The 13149-nt window shown below is 47.5% G+C and overlaps 1 protein-coding gene across 2 annotated transcripts in view; it reads left to right on the top strand.

Annotated features, from left to right (window-relative positions):
• WBP1L (WW domain binding protein 1 like) overlaps nt 1–13149 on the top strand; it is a 79097-nt gene that overhangs the window by 60047 nt on the left and 5901 nt on the right. For both annotated transcript variants that reach the window (XM_055250726.2, XM_055250736.2), the window contains exons 2-3: nt 292–394; nt 12660–12821. In XM_055250726.2, the coding sequence (XP_055106701.2) occupies nt 292–394; nt 12660–12821 (265 nt within the window). The remainder of the gene's footprint in view (nt 1–291; nt 395–12659; nt 12822–13149) is intronic.

Below are 13149 nucleotides of genomic sequence, written 5' to 3'. Positions count from 1 at the left end.
GCCACCAAGCCTGGCTACTTTTTGTATTTTTAGTAGAGACGGGATTTCATCATGTTGGTCAGGCTGGTCTCGAACTCCTGACCTCGCAATCTGCCTGCCTCGGCCTCCCAAAGTGCTGGCAATACAGGTGTGAGCCACCGCACCTGGCCAAAGTTGTTTTTCTTAATGGAATAAACATTGATTCAAACTGTTTTGGGGGCTGGTGAATAGACAACCAGGAGGACAGTGATGAGAAGGAAAGTGTTCAAAAGCTGTCATTTAATATGCTAACATGCTTTTTAAATTTTTTAGGATAAGGAAGCCTGTGTGGGTACCAACAATCAAAGCTACATCTGTGACACAGGACACTGCTGTGGACAGTCTCAGTGCTGCAACTACTACTATGAACTCTGGTGTAAGTCCTTGCTCTGGTGCCTCTCAGTATCCCAGGGTCCCAGTTACTGCCTCTGCTCGGTGGGAAACTCTGTGCATTAGCCCTTTTCGGATTCTCTTGGGGACAGTGTTGGTGAGTGGAATCTGTTTATGGGTTCCAGAAGTGCTTCCTTTGTAGAGGAAGAGAGTTCTGGTGCTCTTTGGACTTTGTTAGCTGAAGACTGGAGAATATGGTCTCAGCCGGGTCTGCTGCCGAAGCTCTTGCCTGAGGTTCTCCTGGCTGCCCTCTCCATTGTGTGCTGAGCAGCTGACAACAACTTAGATCCTTCCTTGGGCCAGCCTAGAAGCCCGGGTTTGCCTTTTTTTTTTTTTTTTTTTCTTGACAGAGTCTTGCTCTGTCACCAGGCTGGAGTGCAGTGGTGCAACCTCAGCTCACTGCAACCTCCGCCTCCCGAGTTCAAGTGATTCTCCTGCCTCAGCCTCCTGAGTAGCTGGTACTACAGGTGTGCGCCACCATGCCCAACTAATTTTTGTATTTTTAGGAGAGATGGGGTTTCACCATACTGGCCAGGATGGTCTCGATCTGTTGACCTTGTGATCTACCCGCCTCGGCTTCCCAAAGTGCTGGGATTAGAGGCATGAGCCACCACACCTGGCTGGCTTGCTGTTTTTGCAGAGAGAGGTTGCAAGCCAAGCTACTATGAATGCCAGGCCACTCTAGATGGTCAATATGCCATTTTCTTGTAAGGACCCACAGGGGCTTCCAGAATTTCCCATAGAACCTCATGGAGTGCCTCTGTTTCTGAGGGTCCTTCGGAAAGGAACAGTCTTTCCCTAGGTCCCTTCCTATAGAGGACCTTCTGGAGAGAGGGAGTCTTGAGGCTCAGCTCCTTTTATTTCTTACCCAGTTCTCACATGGAAGCTCCTGGAGGATTCTCCAGTGTACCTAACCTTTCACTGTCAGCTAAATGCCATGTGGAGGCTGGGCACAGTAGCTCATGCTTATAATCCCAGCACCCTGGGAGGCCAAGGCATGTGGATCACTTGAGCCCAAGAGTTCAATACCAGCCTGGCTAACATGTGAAACCCCCTCCCTACTAAAAATACAAAAATTAGCTGGGCATGGTGGTGTGCGCCTGTAGTCCCAGCTATGCAGGAGGCTCAGGCAGGAGAATCACTTGAACCCAGGAGGCAGAGGTTGCAGTGAGCCAAGGTTGCGCCAAGATACTCCAGCCTGGGCAACACAGCGAGGCTCCATCTAAAAAAAAAAAAAAAAAAAAAAAAAATCTCATGTGGAAACCATCTTTGTCTTGCCACTGGTTTGACTGAAGCCAGAACCACTTGCTTCTTCAAGTTGCACGACAATGGTGATGGTGTTAGGGTCTTCAGGGAGTGACCCAAGGTTGCTTCAACTGACACTCTTTGTACTCTGACCTTCCTGGAACTCAGATGAGACAGTGTAGGATGCTGGACAAAGAATGAGAGGGTATTGGAGGGGTGGTCCTTACGACAGGGAGGCCCCAGGTGACCGACATTGCAGTAGTTCTTACAATTGTCTCTTGAGAAAGGAGACTGCAGGCGGTTTCCCCAGATGATTCTAAGCCCTCATCACTGCTTCCATTTGGAAACAGACTTCGGGTTTGTCAAACCATGACCTTGCCCCCACCATCCTATCTGCGCTTTTCCCCTTTTTCATCCCCCCGTCAACTCCTGTGTCAGTGACACGGCAGGAAAGCAGCCAGAAGGACTATTGTTTGGGCCAGAAAGGAAATTAGACTCTTGACTGGGAGGTCTCTTCCTCTGAAATGCAGTTGTATTTGTAGCCAACAGGAGTGGTTCCTCCAAACAAGACCTCTCCCTCACTCTCGCCTTTCCCTTTTGAGGACTGAGGACGGGCTCATCTGCCTTTCTGAGGAATTCCAGGAGCAGTCCAGTGCAGGAGAGCACAGGGCTCGAGATGTCCCCACCAGACCTGCAGATATATAAGCATCAGTGAAGGATGCCACAGTCATTGTTGCTATTTTAGAAGGTGTGGAGCTGAGAAACTTACTAGAGGACACACAGTGCCAAGGAGGTAGACAGACTCTGTTTAAATGTTTTAAAATGCAGATAACCACAGGGTTCAAATTCTCCTTCCCACCCTTTGTTAAAACAAAAGTCGAAGCTGGGTTGCCAAAAAGCCACAGAGCTGCAGTTTGTTTTTTTGGGTCCTGGCCAGGCGGCGTCAGTTGTGAAAAGGAATGAAGTTGCTCATGGCCCCATCTCAGATTGACAGAGCCTCCTGGGCTTTTGGCAGAGCCGACTCAGGAGCCACCTGAATTAGGTCACCAAAGCCAGGGCAGAAGGGTGGAGTGGCGGGGACAGGGAGACCCCTGGGGCAAGGAGGTGGTCTGGGAAAGCAGGTGCCTCACCCCAAGGGCTTAAAGAAAAAGAGCTGCATGAACGGCTAAGTGTCTCTCTAGCTATGGGCATTTGGGAAAGGAGGAGGCCCAGCAGAGAGCAGTGTCTAGATGGAGAGAAAAGGTGCCCTGTTAAATGGGCTGGCACGTGTTTTCCACATTCTGGAGGCATGGGAGGCATAAAAGCAAAACGCCCCTCTCAGGAAGTCCTCCGATCTCCCTCTTTATTGAGGTCATAGCTTCTGCCTGGCGTGTATGGGAGGGAGGTTGATGTTGGAACAAACACCTGAAGTTCTCATCAAAACGGCACTTTTTGTTGCTTTCAACCCTGTTCCCTCTAACTGTCTCTCAACTTTGCCTGAAGTGTGAAAGTCATGGGCTTTGGGCTGATTTCCTTCCCACCTTCCTTTGGAAAGAAAATTCCTCAGCCAGGAAATCCTTTGGCAGAGTTTTCATCAGACAGGGCAACTCCTTAACTATAGTTGCCTACAGGAAAGGCCTCTGGGAAAAAATGCCATTTCTACCCACCCTTTACCTCTACTAAACTGAATTTTCCTGTGTGCTGAGGAAAATTCTCAATTCTCACACACATACTTACACACACACACACACACACACACACACACGGTTTACACAGACACACAAGCACACGTAGACCTGAGCTCTGGCTGGCAACATTTCCCACGTCTTTTCAATGTTTCATAACCTAAACCAGTTATTGGGCCTGCATGTGATAAGAACGGCAGATCCTATTTTATAGGGGCAGTAGTTGAGGCTATAAGGACCTGATCGTTGTTAGCATTATCTCCATGCATTTTTATGGCACCTGTACTTTAATTCATCATTCCATCAGTTATTCATTCAGCAAACCCTTATTCCAGTGCTCTTGAACTTTGGCGGGCATCAGAATTTCCTGAAGGGCTACCGAAAACACACACTTCTGGGCCCTACTCCCAGAGCTTTTGATTCAAAACTGAGAATTAAAAAGCCTGAGAATGTGCAATTGTAACAAGTTCCTAGTTGATGCTGTGACCTCCTCTGGGCTGGAAACTGGAGAGACAGAATTCTTACCTTCAGAAGGTAATCCAGCAGAGAGGAGATAAGATGTGCAGTGGCCCAAACCCCAAAGCCACTCCTCCCAGTTCTCATCCCGGGGCTCTCTCCACTCAGCAAGCTACATTTTCCAGGGAGAGATCAAAGTTGGGAATTTCTACCCTTGAGATCATTTGGGAGAATTTCACCCAGGCATCAATTTCCCCTGGTTTGGGCTTTAGGAGGGAGGAGGGGTATGTTTCTGGACAGTGGAATTTCCCTGAGGTGACATGAAACAGGCTATTAGCAAATCCTGTCAATACTGCCCAACTTGTTTTTCATTTTTCATTCTCTCTCTTTTTTCTTTCTCTCTTTCCTTTCCCTCTCTCCCATCTCCCTCCTCCTCTCTCCCCTCCCTCTCTATTTTTCCTCTCCCCTCCCTCCCCACTCTTCCTCCCCCCTCCCTCCCACCCTTCCCTACCCTTTCCCCCACCCTGCCACCCTTCCCCCACCTCCCCACCCTTCCCCCCACCCTCCCCTCCCCTTCCTCCACCCTCCCCTCCCCCTCCTCCCCCTCCCCTCCCCTTCTTCCACCCTCCCCTCCCCCTCCTCCCCCTCCCCTCCCCCTCCTCCCCCTCCCCTCCCCCCTCCCCCTCCCCTCCCCCTCCTCCCCCTCCTCCCCTTCCCCTCCCCCCACCCTCCCCTCCCCCACCTCCCCCAGCCCTCCCCCTTCCCCCTCCCCTTCCCCCTCTTCCTTCCCCCTCCCCCTTCCTTCCTTCCTTTCTTCTTTCCTTCCTTTCTTCCTTCCTCTTTTTTTGTGTGTGAGACAAGGTTTCACTCTATCACCCAGGCTGGAGTGTAGTGGCGTGATCTTTGGTCACTGCAGCCTTAACCTCCTGGACTCAAGGGATCCTTCTGCGTCAGCCACTTGAGTAGCTGGGACTATGAGTGCGTGCCACCATGCCCAGCTAATTTTTGTATTTTTTTGTAGAGATAAGGTTTCGCCATGTTGCCCAAGCTTCGTTTTTTACCTGCTGTTTTTTTTTTTGTTGTTTTTAGTTTGTCTTAAGATACCCATTGTTAGAAAGAGCTCAGTAAATAGGAGTTGACTGAATTTCCAGTGCCAAGAACAGAACCTAAAAGCAGACTTTGGACTTGTTCCTAACCTGTGTTTCTTTTTTTCTTTTCTTTTTTGAGACAGCATCTCACTCCCTCGCCCAGGCTGAAGTGCAATGGCATGATCTCGCTTCCCAGATCCAAGCGATTCTCCCACCTTAGGCTCCCAAATAGCTGGAATTACAGGTGTGCGCCAGCATGCCCAGCTAATTTTTGTATTTTTAGTAGAGATGGGGTTTCACTATGTTGGCCAGGCTGGTCTCCAAATTCTGACCTCAAGTGATCCACCTGCCTCAGTCTCCCAAAGTGCTGGGATTACAGGCATGAGCCACCACACTGGGCCCTGTGTTTCTTTATGGAATACTTTTTGGGAGTTAAAAGGGAAATTGAAAGGAAATTTTAAAGGAAACCCTTCCCATCTATGGTTAAGCCTGTAACAACAACAATAAACATACTAAGAACTTACCATACATCAGGCATAGTTCTGCGTATACTACATATATTAACTCACTTATTCCTCACAGTGACCAGATAAGTTAGAGACCTTTATTCTCCCCGTTTTACGGATGAGGGAAGTAAAACCAAAATGACCAAGGTCACAAAGCTAGAATTTGTGTTTTTAAGCTGGGCTTTGAACCCAGGCCATCTGCCTTCTCTCTTCCACGTCTGCAGTCATGCTTGTAGGAAAGTTGGCTGGGCTTTCAGATGAAGTTGCAAGTCTCTGACGTCTTCATTTCCCAAATTCAGGCCTTTTCCACTGTGGCAGTGGCAGGAGCTCCTGCTGAGAGCGAGGAAGGGCCAGGGGAGCCAGTCACCCACCGTCCTGCAGGATGGGAGGAGAGCTCACTTACAGTATGCTTGAGCCTCCTAATGGGGAATTTCCTGCCAGTTGAAGAGTGGTGTTTTCCCAAGTTTGTAGTGAACTCTTGGGGTTTGTAGTGTAGTCATGGGGCACATGACTCAGTTCCTACACTGGACTGTGATTGTTTTTAAAAACATGTTTTCCATTTTGCTTAGCATGACAAATATACCCCACAGTGAACTCACAATTTTCAAACTTGTCATTGAGGAATGTAGTCTCTTGGTAGGTGTGTGTTTGTCGGGGAAAGGAGGGTCATATTTCTGTCTCTGGTGTGTCTTTTGTTGAATTTCCTTTTTTTTTTTTTGGAGGCAGAGTCTTGCTCTGTCTGTTGCCCAGGCTGGAGTGCAGTGGCGCTATCTCGGCTCACTGCAAGCTGTACCTCCTGGGTTCATGCCATTCTCCTGCCTCAGCCTCCCGAGTGGCTGGGACTACAGGCGCCCACCACCACGCCCAGCTAATTTTTTGAATTTTTAGTAGAGACGAGGTTTCACCGTGTTAGCCGGGATGGTCTCCATCTCCTGACCTCGTGATCTGCCCGCCTCGTCCTCCCAAAGTGCTGGGATTCCAGGCGTGAGCCACTGCGCCTGGCCAGGTTTTCCTTTTTTTTAAACTTTCTTCTTTGTGCTTGCTTCAGCAGCACCTATACTAAAATTAGAATGATACTGAGATTAGTGTGGCCCCGGCCAAGGATAGCAGGCAAATTTTTGAAGCACTCCATAAAAAAAAGTAAAAAATGTAAAAATGAACTTTCTTCCTTGGTTTTGAAATCTAGCTAAAAGATTAAAATTTTTCCTAAGTTGGCCAGGTGTGGTGGCTCACACCTGTAATGCCAGCACTTTGGGAGGCTGAGGTGGGTGGATCACTTGAGGTCAGGAGTTCGAGACCAGCCTGGCCAACATGGTGAAATGCCATCTCCACTAAAAATACAAAATTAGCTAGGTGTGGTGGTGCATGCCTGTAGTTCCAGCTACTTGGGAGGCTGAGGCAGGAGAATCGTTTGAACCCAAGAGGCAGAGGTTGCAGTGAGCCGAGATCACACCACTGCACTCCAGCCTGGGTGACAGAGCGAGACCCTGTCTCAAAAAAAAAAAAAAAGCCCCCTTTTTTTTTTTTTTTTTTTTTATACTTCTTGTTCAGTGAATCTAGCCTTTTTCTGGATCAAGGATTCCTTTAAAAATCTGATGAACACTTTAAATTCTCTCCCCAAGAAAAACTTGTAATCACACTGCAGTAGTCAGGATAGGCTAAGTTGCGCCACAGGAACAAGCAAGTCCAAAATCCTAGTGACCTAAAACAGCAGGTTTATTCCTCACTCACATTGTATGTCCATCGAAGGTTGGATGAGAGTTTTGTTTCCACTTCACCATCCTCTGGGACCCAGACTGATGTGAAATCACCATCTGGGATGTTGCCAGTTGCCAAAACGGAAGGAAGACTAATGGAGGGTCTCATATTGGCAAGACACATTTTGGCCTCTAAGTGACATATATCACATCCAATCTCGATTCATTAATTATACGTAATTTCAAAGCCTCACCCAGTCACAAGGGGGTTAGGAAGTTCAAGCCTACCCACATGCCTAGAAGGAGAAGAAGCAGAAATACTTGGCGAACATGAAAACCAGTGCATGCGATTTTCTTTAAAACGGGGAAAACAAACCAAAACAAAACAAAAACAACCATGTTGGCCAGGTGTGGTGGCTCATACCTGTAATCCTAGCACTTTGGGAGCCAAGGTGGGAGGATTGCTTGAAGCCAGGAGTTTGAGACCAGCCTGGGCAACAAAGTGAGACCCACCCCCCTATATCTACAAAAATTTAAAAATTAGCCAGGTGTGGTGTGCACCTGTAGTCCTAGCTACTAGAGAGGCTAAAGTGGGAGGATCCCTTGAGCCCAGGAGTTGGAGGCTGTAGTGAGTTCTGGTCTCTACTCCAGCCTGGGTGACAGAGTAATACCTATCTCAAAAAATTTTTTTAATTAGATTTTTTTAAAAATTGTAAAAGCTGTGAAATAGATCATATATATTGCAGTATAAAAGTTAGAAGTTGGTTTACCTTTAGGTAGAGAACTATTGAAAAAATGACTGGTGGCCAGGTAAAAAACTAGTAGAGTTAGATGCTGGCTATCTTTTTTTTTTTTTTAGAGATGGGGTCTCGCTGTGTTACCCAGGCTGACCTCACAAGAAGCAATCCTCTCATCTCAGCCTCCCAAGTAGCTAGGATTTTAGTTGTGAGCCACTGCGCCAAGCAGATGCTGATTATCTAATGGGAGAATGTACTTTTAAAATTTTAAAGTTTGGCCATCTGTGGTATTTCACACCTGTAATCCCAGCACTTTGGGAGGCTGAGGCAGGAGGATTGCTTGATACCAGAGTTTGTTTGAGACCAGCCTGGGCAACCTTGTAAGACCTCATCTCAACAACAACAACAACAACAACAACAAAATTAGCCAGGTGTGGTGGTGCATGCCCATAGTCCCAGCTACTCAGGAGGCCAGAGCAGGAGGATCACCTGAGCCCAGGAGATCAAGGCTGCAGTGAGCTGCGTTCACACCACTGCACTCTACCCTGGGTGACAGTGAGACCTTGTCTCTTAAGTTAAAAAAAATTGGCCGGGCACAGTGGCTCACACCTATAATCCCAGCACTTTGGGAGGCTGAGGCGGGTGCATCACTTGAGCTCAGGATTTTGAGACCAGCCTGGCCAACATGGTGAAACCCTGTCTCTACTGAAAATACAAAAAAAAAAAAAATTACATGGGTGTAGTGGCACGCACCTGTAGTTGCAGCTACTCAGGAGGCTGAGGCACAAGAATCACGTGAGCCTGGGAGGCGGAGGTTGCAGTAAGCCGAGTTCCCTTGCCACTCCAGCCTAAGCGACAGAATGAGACCCTGTCTCAAAAAATAAATAAATAAATAAAGTAAAAAAAAAAAGTTATAAAGTAACACAGAAGTATAATGGACTGTGAGATTACACTGAGAAAGTAAGAGAAGTATAGGTAATACAAAATGGTTGTCAGCCCAGAATAATTTAGACTTGACTCCGAAATACACATGCAGCCAGGTTCTTAAGCAGAGTGTCCACCCCAACAACCCTAGGAGATGTTATCAAACTGCGTCTGTAGCCAGTTTCACCTCCATAACTCCTTTCCAGCCTCTCCACCCTTCTCCGAGGGTTCCTCTGCCAGTGTCTACTCTTAAGTCAGCCAGCATTCATAAAGAAAGAAACGTAAGTTAAGCAAGTTTGACTAGTGAACCGGGAAAGACCAAAAAGGAGACTTCTAAGTTCACTTTATGGTCTCTGGTTAGGAATGGATTTTCCTGTCTGCTGATGGGTAACAGGGAAAAAAATCCTCTGTCTTTTCTCTTGCTGCAAGGCTGCAGCATGAAGATTTGGTTGAACAGTGATACCTACTGAAAGCAGTTAAGTGTCGTGGAATGGTACTGCCAGCCTGCCGGGGCTGGGGGGCATGTCACTGTCCTGCCCCACTTGGTGGAGGGCAGCTTTGTGGGGAGATTCAATGGGGGCATCCCAGGGGGACAGAGAAAGAGCTGTCGCCAGATGCCACACCCTAAATGCCAAGGGATCTTTTGGAAAATTGTGTATATACAAATAAGGGGGAAAAACATCAAGGATTTGTTCATTTTTACAAGTCTGTTTTGTGGGGGAGGGAGGCATTTTTTTCTTTTTTTAAACAAGGTTAACTTGATTTAACTCATTCTGACAAGAGATACATGTGGAACTCCTTTTTTTTTTTTTTTTTTTTTGAGACGGAGTCTCGCTCTGTCGCCCAGGCTGGAGTGCAGTGGCGCAATCTCGGCTCACTGCAAGTTCCGCCTCCTGGGTTCACGCCATTCTCCTGTCTCAGCCTCTCCGAGTAGCTGGGACTACAGGCGCCCGCCACCAGGCCCAGCTAATTTTTTTGTATTTTTAGTAGAGACGGGGTTTCACCGTGGTCTCGATCTCCTGACCTCGTGATCCGCCCGCCTCGGCCTCCCAAAGTGCTGGGATTACAAGTGTGAGCCACCGCGCCCGGCCATGTGGAACTACTTTTAAAATTTTAAACACAAATTTACAATTACAAAGCAGATGATAAAAAATACACATAGCATTTGGAATGGAAAACAATGGAAGTTTTTCAAGAATAGAGAACAAACAATATCTATTCTCATTTAGTAACAACTCATCTTAAAATTATTCCTTTGATACATTTTTAATTGAGAAAAAATATTCTTTCTACTACAGAGAAGTACATGTCCATCTTAGAAAAATTAGGAAATAGAGGTAAGCAAAGAACAAAGGAGCAGGTACTGTCTGTCATCCAGAGTTACCACATTAGAGCTTCCTGACCATACCCCTCCTTTTTCTGTCCATATATACTTTTTTTTTTTAAGACTGAATCTCACTCTCTTGCCAGGCTGGAGTGCAGTGGTGTGATCTCAGCTCACTGCAACCTCCCCTCCTGGGTTGAAGCGATTCTCAGCCTCCCATGTAGCTGGAACTACAGGTGTGTGCCACCACACCCAGCTAATTTTTGTATTTATTTTTAGTAGAGATGGGGTTTCACCATGTTGGCCAGGATGGTCTCGATCTCTTGACATCGTGATCTGCCCACCTCGGCCTCCCAAAGTGCTGGGATTACAGGGTGTGAGCCCCCACGCCCGGCCATACGTACTTCTTTTAAGCAAAAGTTAGGATCATATTTTATTTTGTCATCTGCTTTTTTTCATTTAATATCAGAAACTCTTTGTATGTCAAAAATAATATTATGTGAGTAATTTTTTAATGATTCATGTTATTTCATTGTATAGCCATATTCCTAGAGGAATTTAAAAACCTGCCCAGAAATTATTGATTAAAAAAAAAAAAGCTAGCCAAAGTAAAATTAGTCATAGATATTTTTAAAATTTAATTTGTTTTGGCCGGGCATGGTGGCTCACACCTGTAATCCTAGTACTTTGGGAGGCTGAGACGTGAGGATCCCTTGAGCCCAGGGTTCAAGACAAGCCTGGGCAACACAGTGAGAAAGCCAGGCATGGTGGCGTGTGCTTGTAGTCCCAGCTACTCAGAAGGTGGAGGTGGGAGGACAGCTTGCGCCCAGAAGGTTGAGGCTTCGGTTGAGCTGTGATTGCACCACTGTACTCCATCCTGGGTGACAGAAAAAAAGAAAATTAATTTGTTTCTAGTTTTATAATTTGAAAGAAAATAATCAAAAGAAGAAAATTTAAATTTCTTATTCTGTCATTTAAAGATGTCATTATTTTTGTTTTCCTTTCAGTTCTCTCCCCCTTGTGCGTGTATGTGTATGTGTGTGTATGTGAAAAGCAAAATTCCTCATTAATTTAAAAAAAAATTTAAAAGCCTTTTGTGCCACACATTTAAAAATTGGAGAGGAGGTCTTATATTGGGGTTTGCTGAGATTCTCTGAGTGTGATCCTAGAGACAGCACAGAGGGAAATAAAGCGCTGTGGGGCTTGGCCTCTGTTCCGCCACCCTTCCCTGGAGCAGGGAGGAAGAATTGGCTGCTAATGGCCCTGCATCTACTGCAAGGGCAGGCCAAAGGGAGGGAGAGTTGATTGTGGCAGTGGGAGATGGAATTGTACCCAATTAGGATTATGTCGAGAGCAGAGGAAATCATTTACACTCTCTAGGGAGGAGATGGACCTGAGGCAATTAGAATTTTTCCACCTCTAACTTTAGTGATTCTTGTATTACAGAGGCATACATGATAGAGAAAAGCACCTGATCTTTTTGATGCTATCAGGAGAATCCTAAGACTTCTTTTGTCGGAGGGCCCCTCTGAGGCCCCTTGCAAGTGCTGATCTTCTGAGTTGCGGGGGAGGGGAGATGAGCACTAAGAAAGTGAAGCATTTTCTCAATTTTCTCAGAGATCTCTTAAGAGAGGAGGAGGAGACCATCCCAGAAGGTTAACATATTTAATGCTCACAAAACCTATAATACAGGGGGGACCCATCAGTGGTGCTGGAGAGATGCCTTGGCACTTGTGCCTTCCCCCAAGGTGCTGGAGGCGTCCTGCAGTGAGAGACCTGCTTTGTTGCCATCATCCTGCTTTTGTTTTGTTTTGTTTTGTGATGGAGTCTCGCTCACCCAGGCTGGAGTGCAATGGTGCAGTCTCGGCTCACTGCGGCCTCCGCCTCCTGGGTTCAAGCAATTCTCCTGCCTCAGCCTCCTGAGTAGCTGGGATTATAGGTGCATGCCATCACGCCTGGCTAATTTTTGTATTTTTAATAGAGACAGGGTTTCATCATGTTGGCCAGGGTGGTCTTGAACTCCTGACCTCAGGTGATCTGCACGCCTCGGCCTCCCAAAGTGCTGGGATTACAGGCATGAGTCACTGCACCCAGCCATTCTATTTTTTGAGACAGAGTCTTGCTCTGTCACCCAGGCTGGAGTGCAGTGGCGCAGTCTTGGCTCACTACAACCTCCGTCTCCTGGATTCAAGTGATTCTCGTGCCTCAGCCTCCTGAGTAGCTGGGATTACAGGTGCCTGCCACCATACCTGGCTGATTTTTGTATTTTTAGTAGAGATGGGGTTTCACCATGTTGGCCAGGCTGGTCTCGAACTCCTGACCTCAAGTGATCCACCCACCTTGGCCTGGGATTACAGGCATGAGCCACCATGCCCGGCCTGTTGTCATCATTCTTACATTCCTGTCCACTTCTATCCCATGTGTCTTTCACTCTGGCACAAGCATTTATGAAAATTGATCACATGGCTTCAATGTAAATTAACTGGGTGAGGCCCAGCCATGCCAGCTTCAACCACGTGGGCACCGTCCAGGGACCTCCCTGTTCCACAAGCTGCCCCTCTGGCTGGTACTCACTGTGTGCCTCTCTGTCTTGCCTTGCCCACCCCCCAGGGTTCTGGCTGGTGTGGACCATCATCATCATCCTGAGCTGCTGCTGTGTTTGCCACCACCGCCGAGCCAAGCACCGCCTTCAGGCCCAGCAGCGGCAACATGAAATCAACCTGATCGCCTACCGAGAAGCCCACAATTACTCAGCGCTGCCATTTTATTTCAGTACGTACACCCAAGCCCCCATACCCACCCTCAGGAGCTCAGGTGCACAGACCCAGGGCTCACACTGAATATTGGTGACCAGGGCCCCTGTAGGCATAGGGGGTTTGTCCTCTCCCTGCCCCTCTGTAGAGCAAGGTCTTGAAAGTACAGGAACAAGGGGACACTCCTTCAGCACAGAGGAGCAGGTGCTAGGGATGCAGTTCCCTGAAGCCACTGGGCCATTCCAAAGCTCATAATGGCTGGGTTCTGGCTGAATCTCTGCTTCTTTAGCACCTGCCTACCTACCTTCCTCTCTCCCTCCCTCCCTCCTTCCCTCCCTCCCTCCCTC

This window comes from Symphalangus syndactylus, chromosome 2 (assembly GCF_028878055.3).
Source record: "Symphalangus syndactylus isolate Jambi chromosome 2, NHGRI_mSymSyn1-v2.1_pri, whole genome shotgun sequence".
Classification (NCBI taxonomy): Eukaryota; Metazoa; Chordata; class Mammalia; order Primates; family Hylobatidae; genus Symphalangus; species Symphalangus syndactylus.
This window is presented reverse-complemented; position numbering and strand designations above follow the sequence as displayed.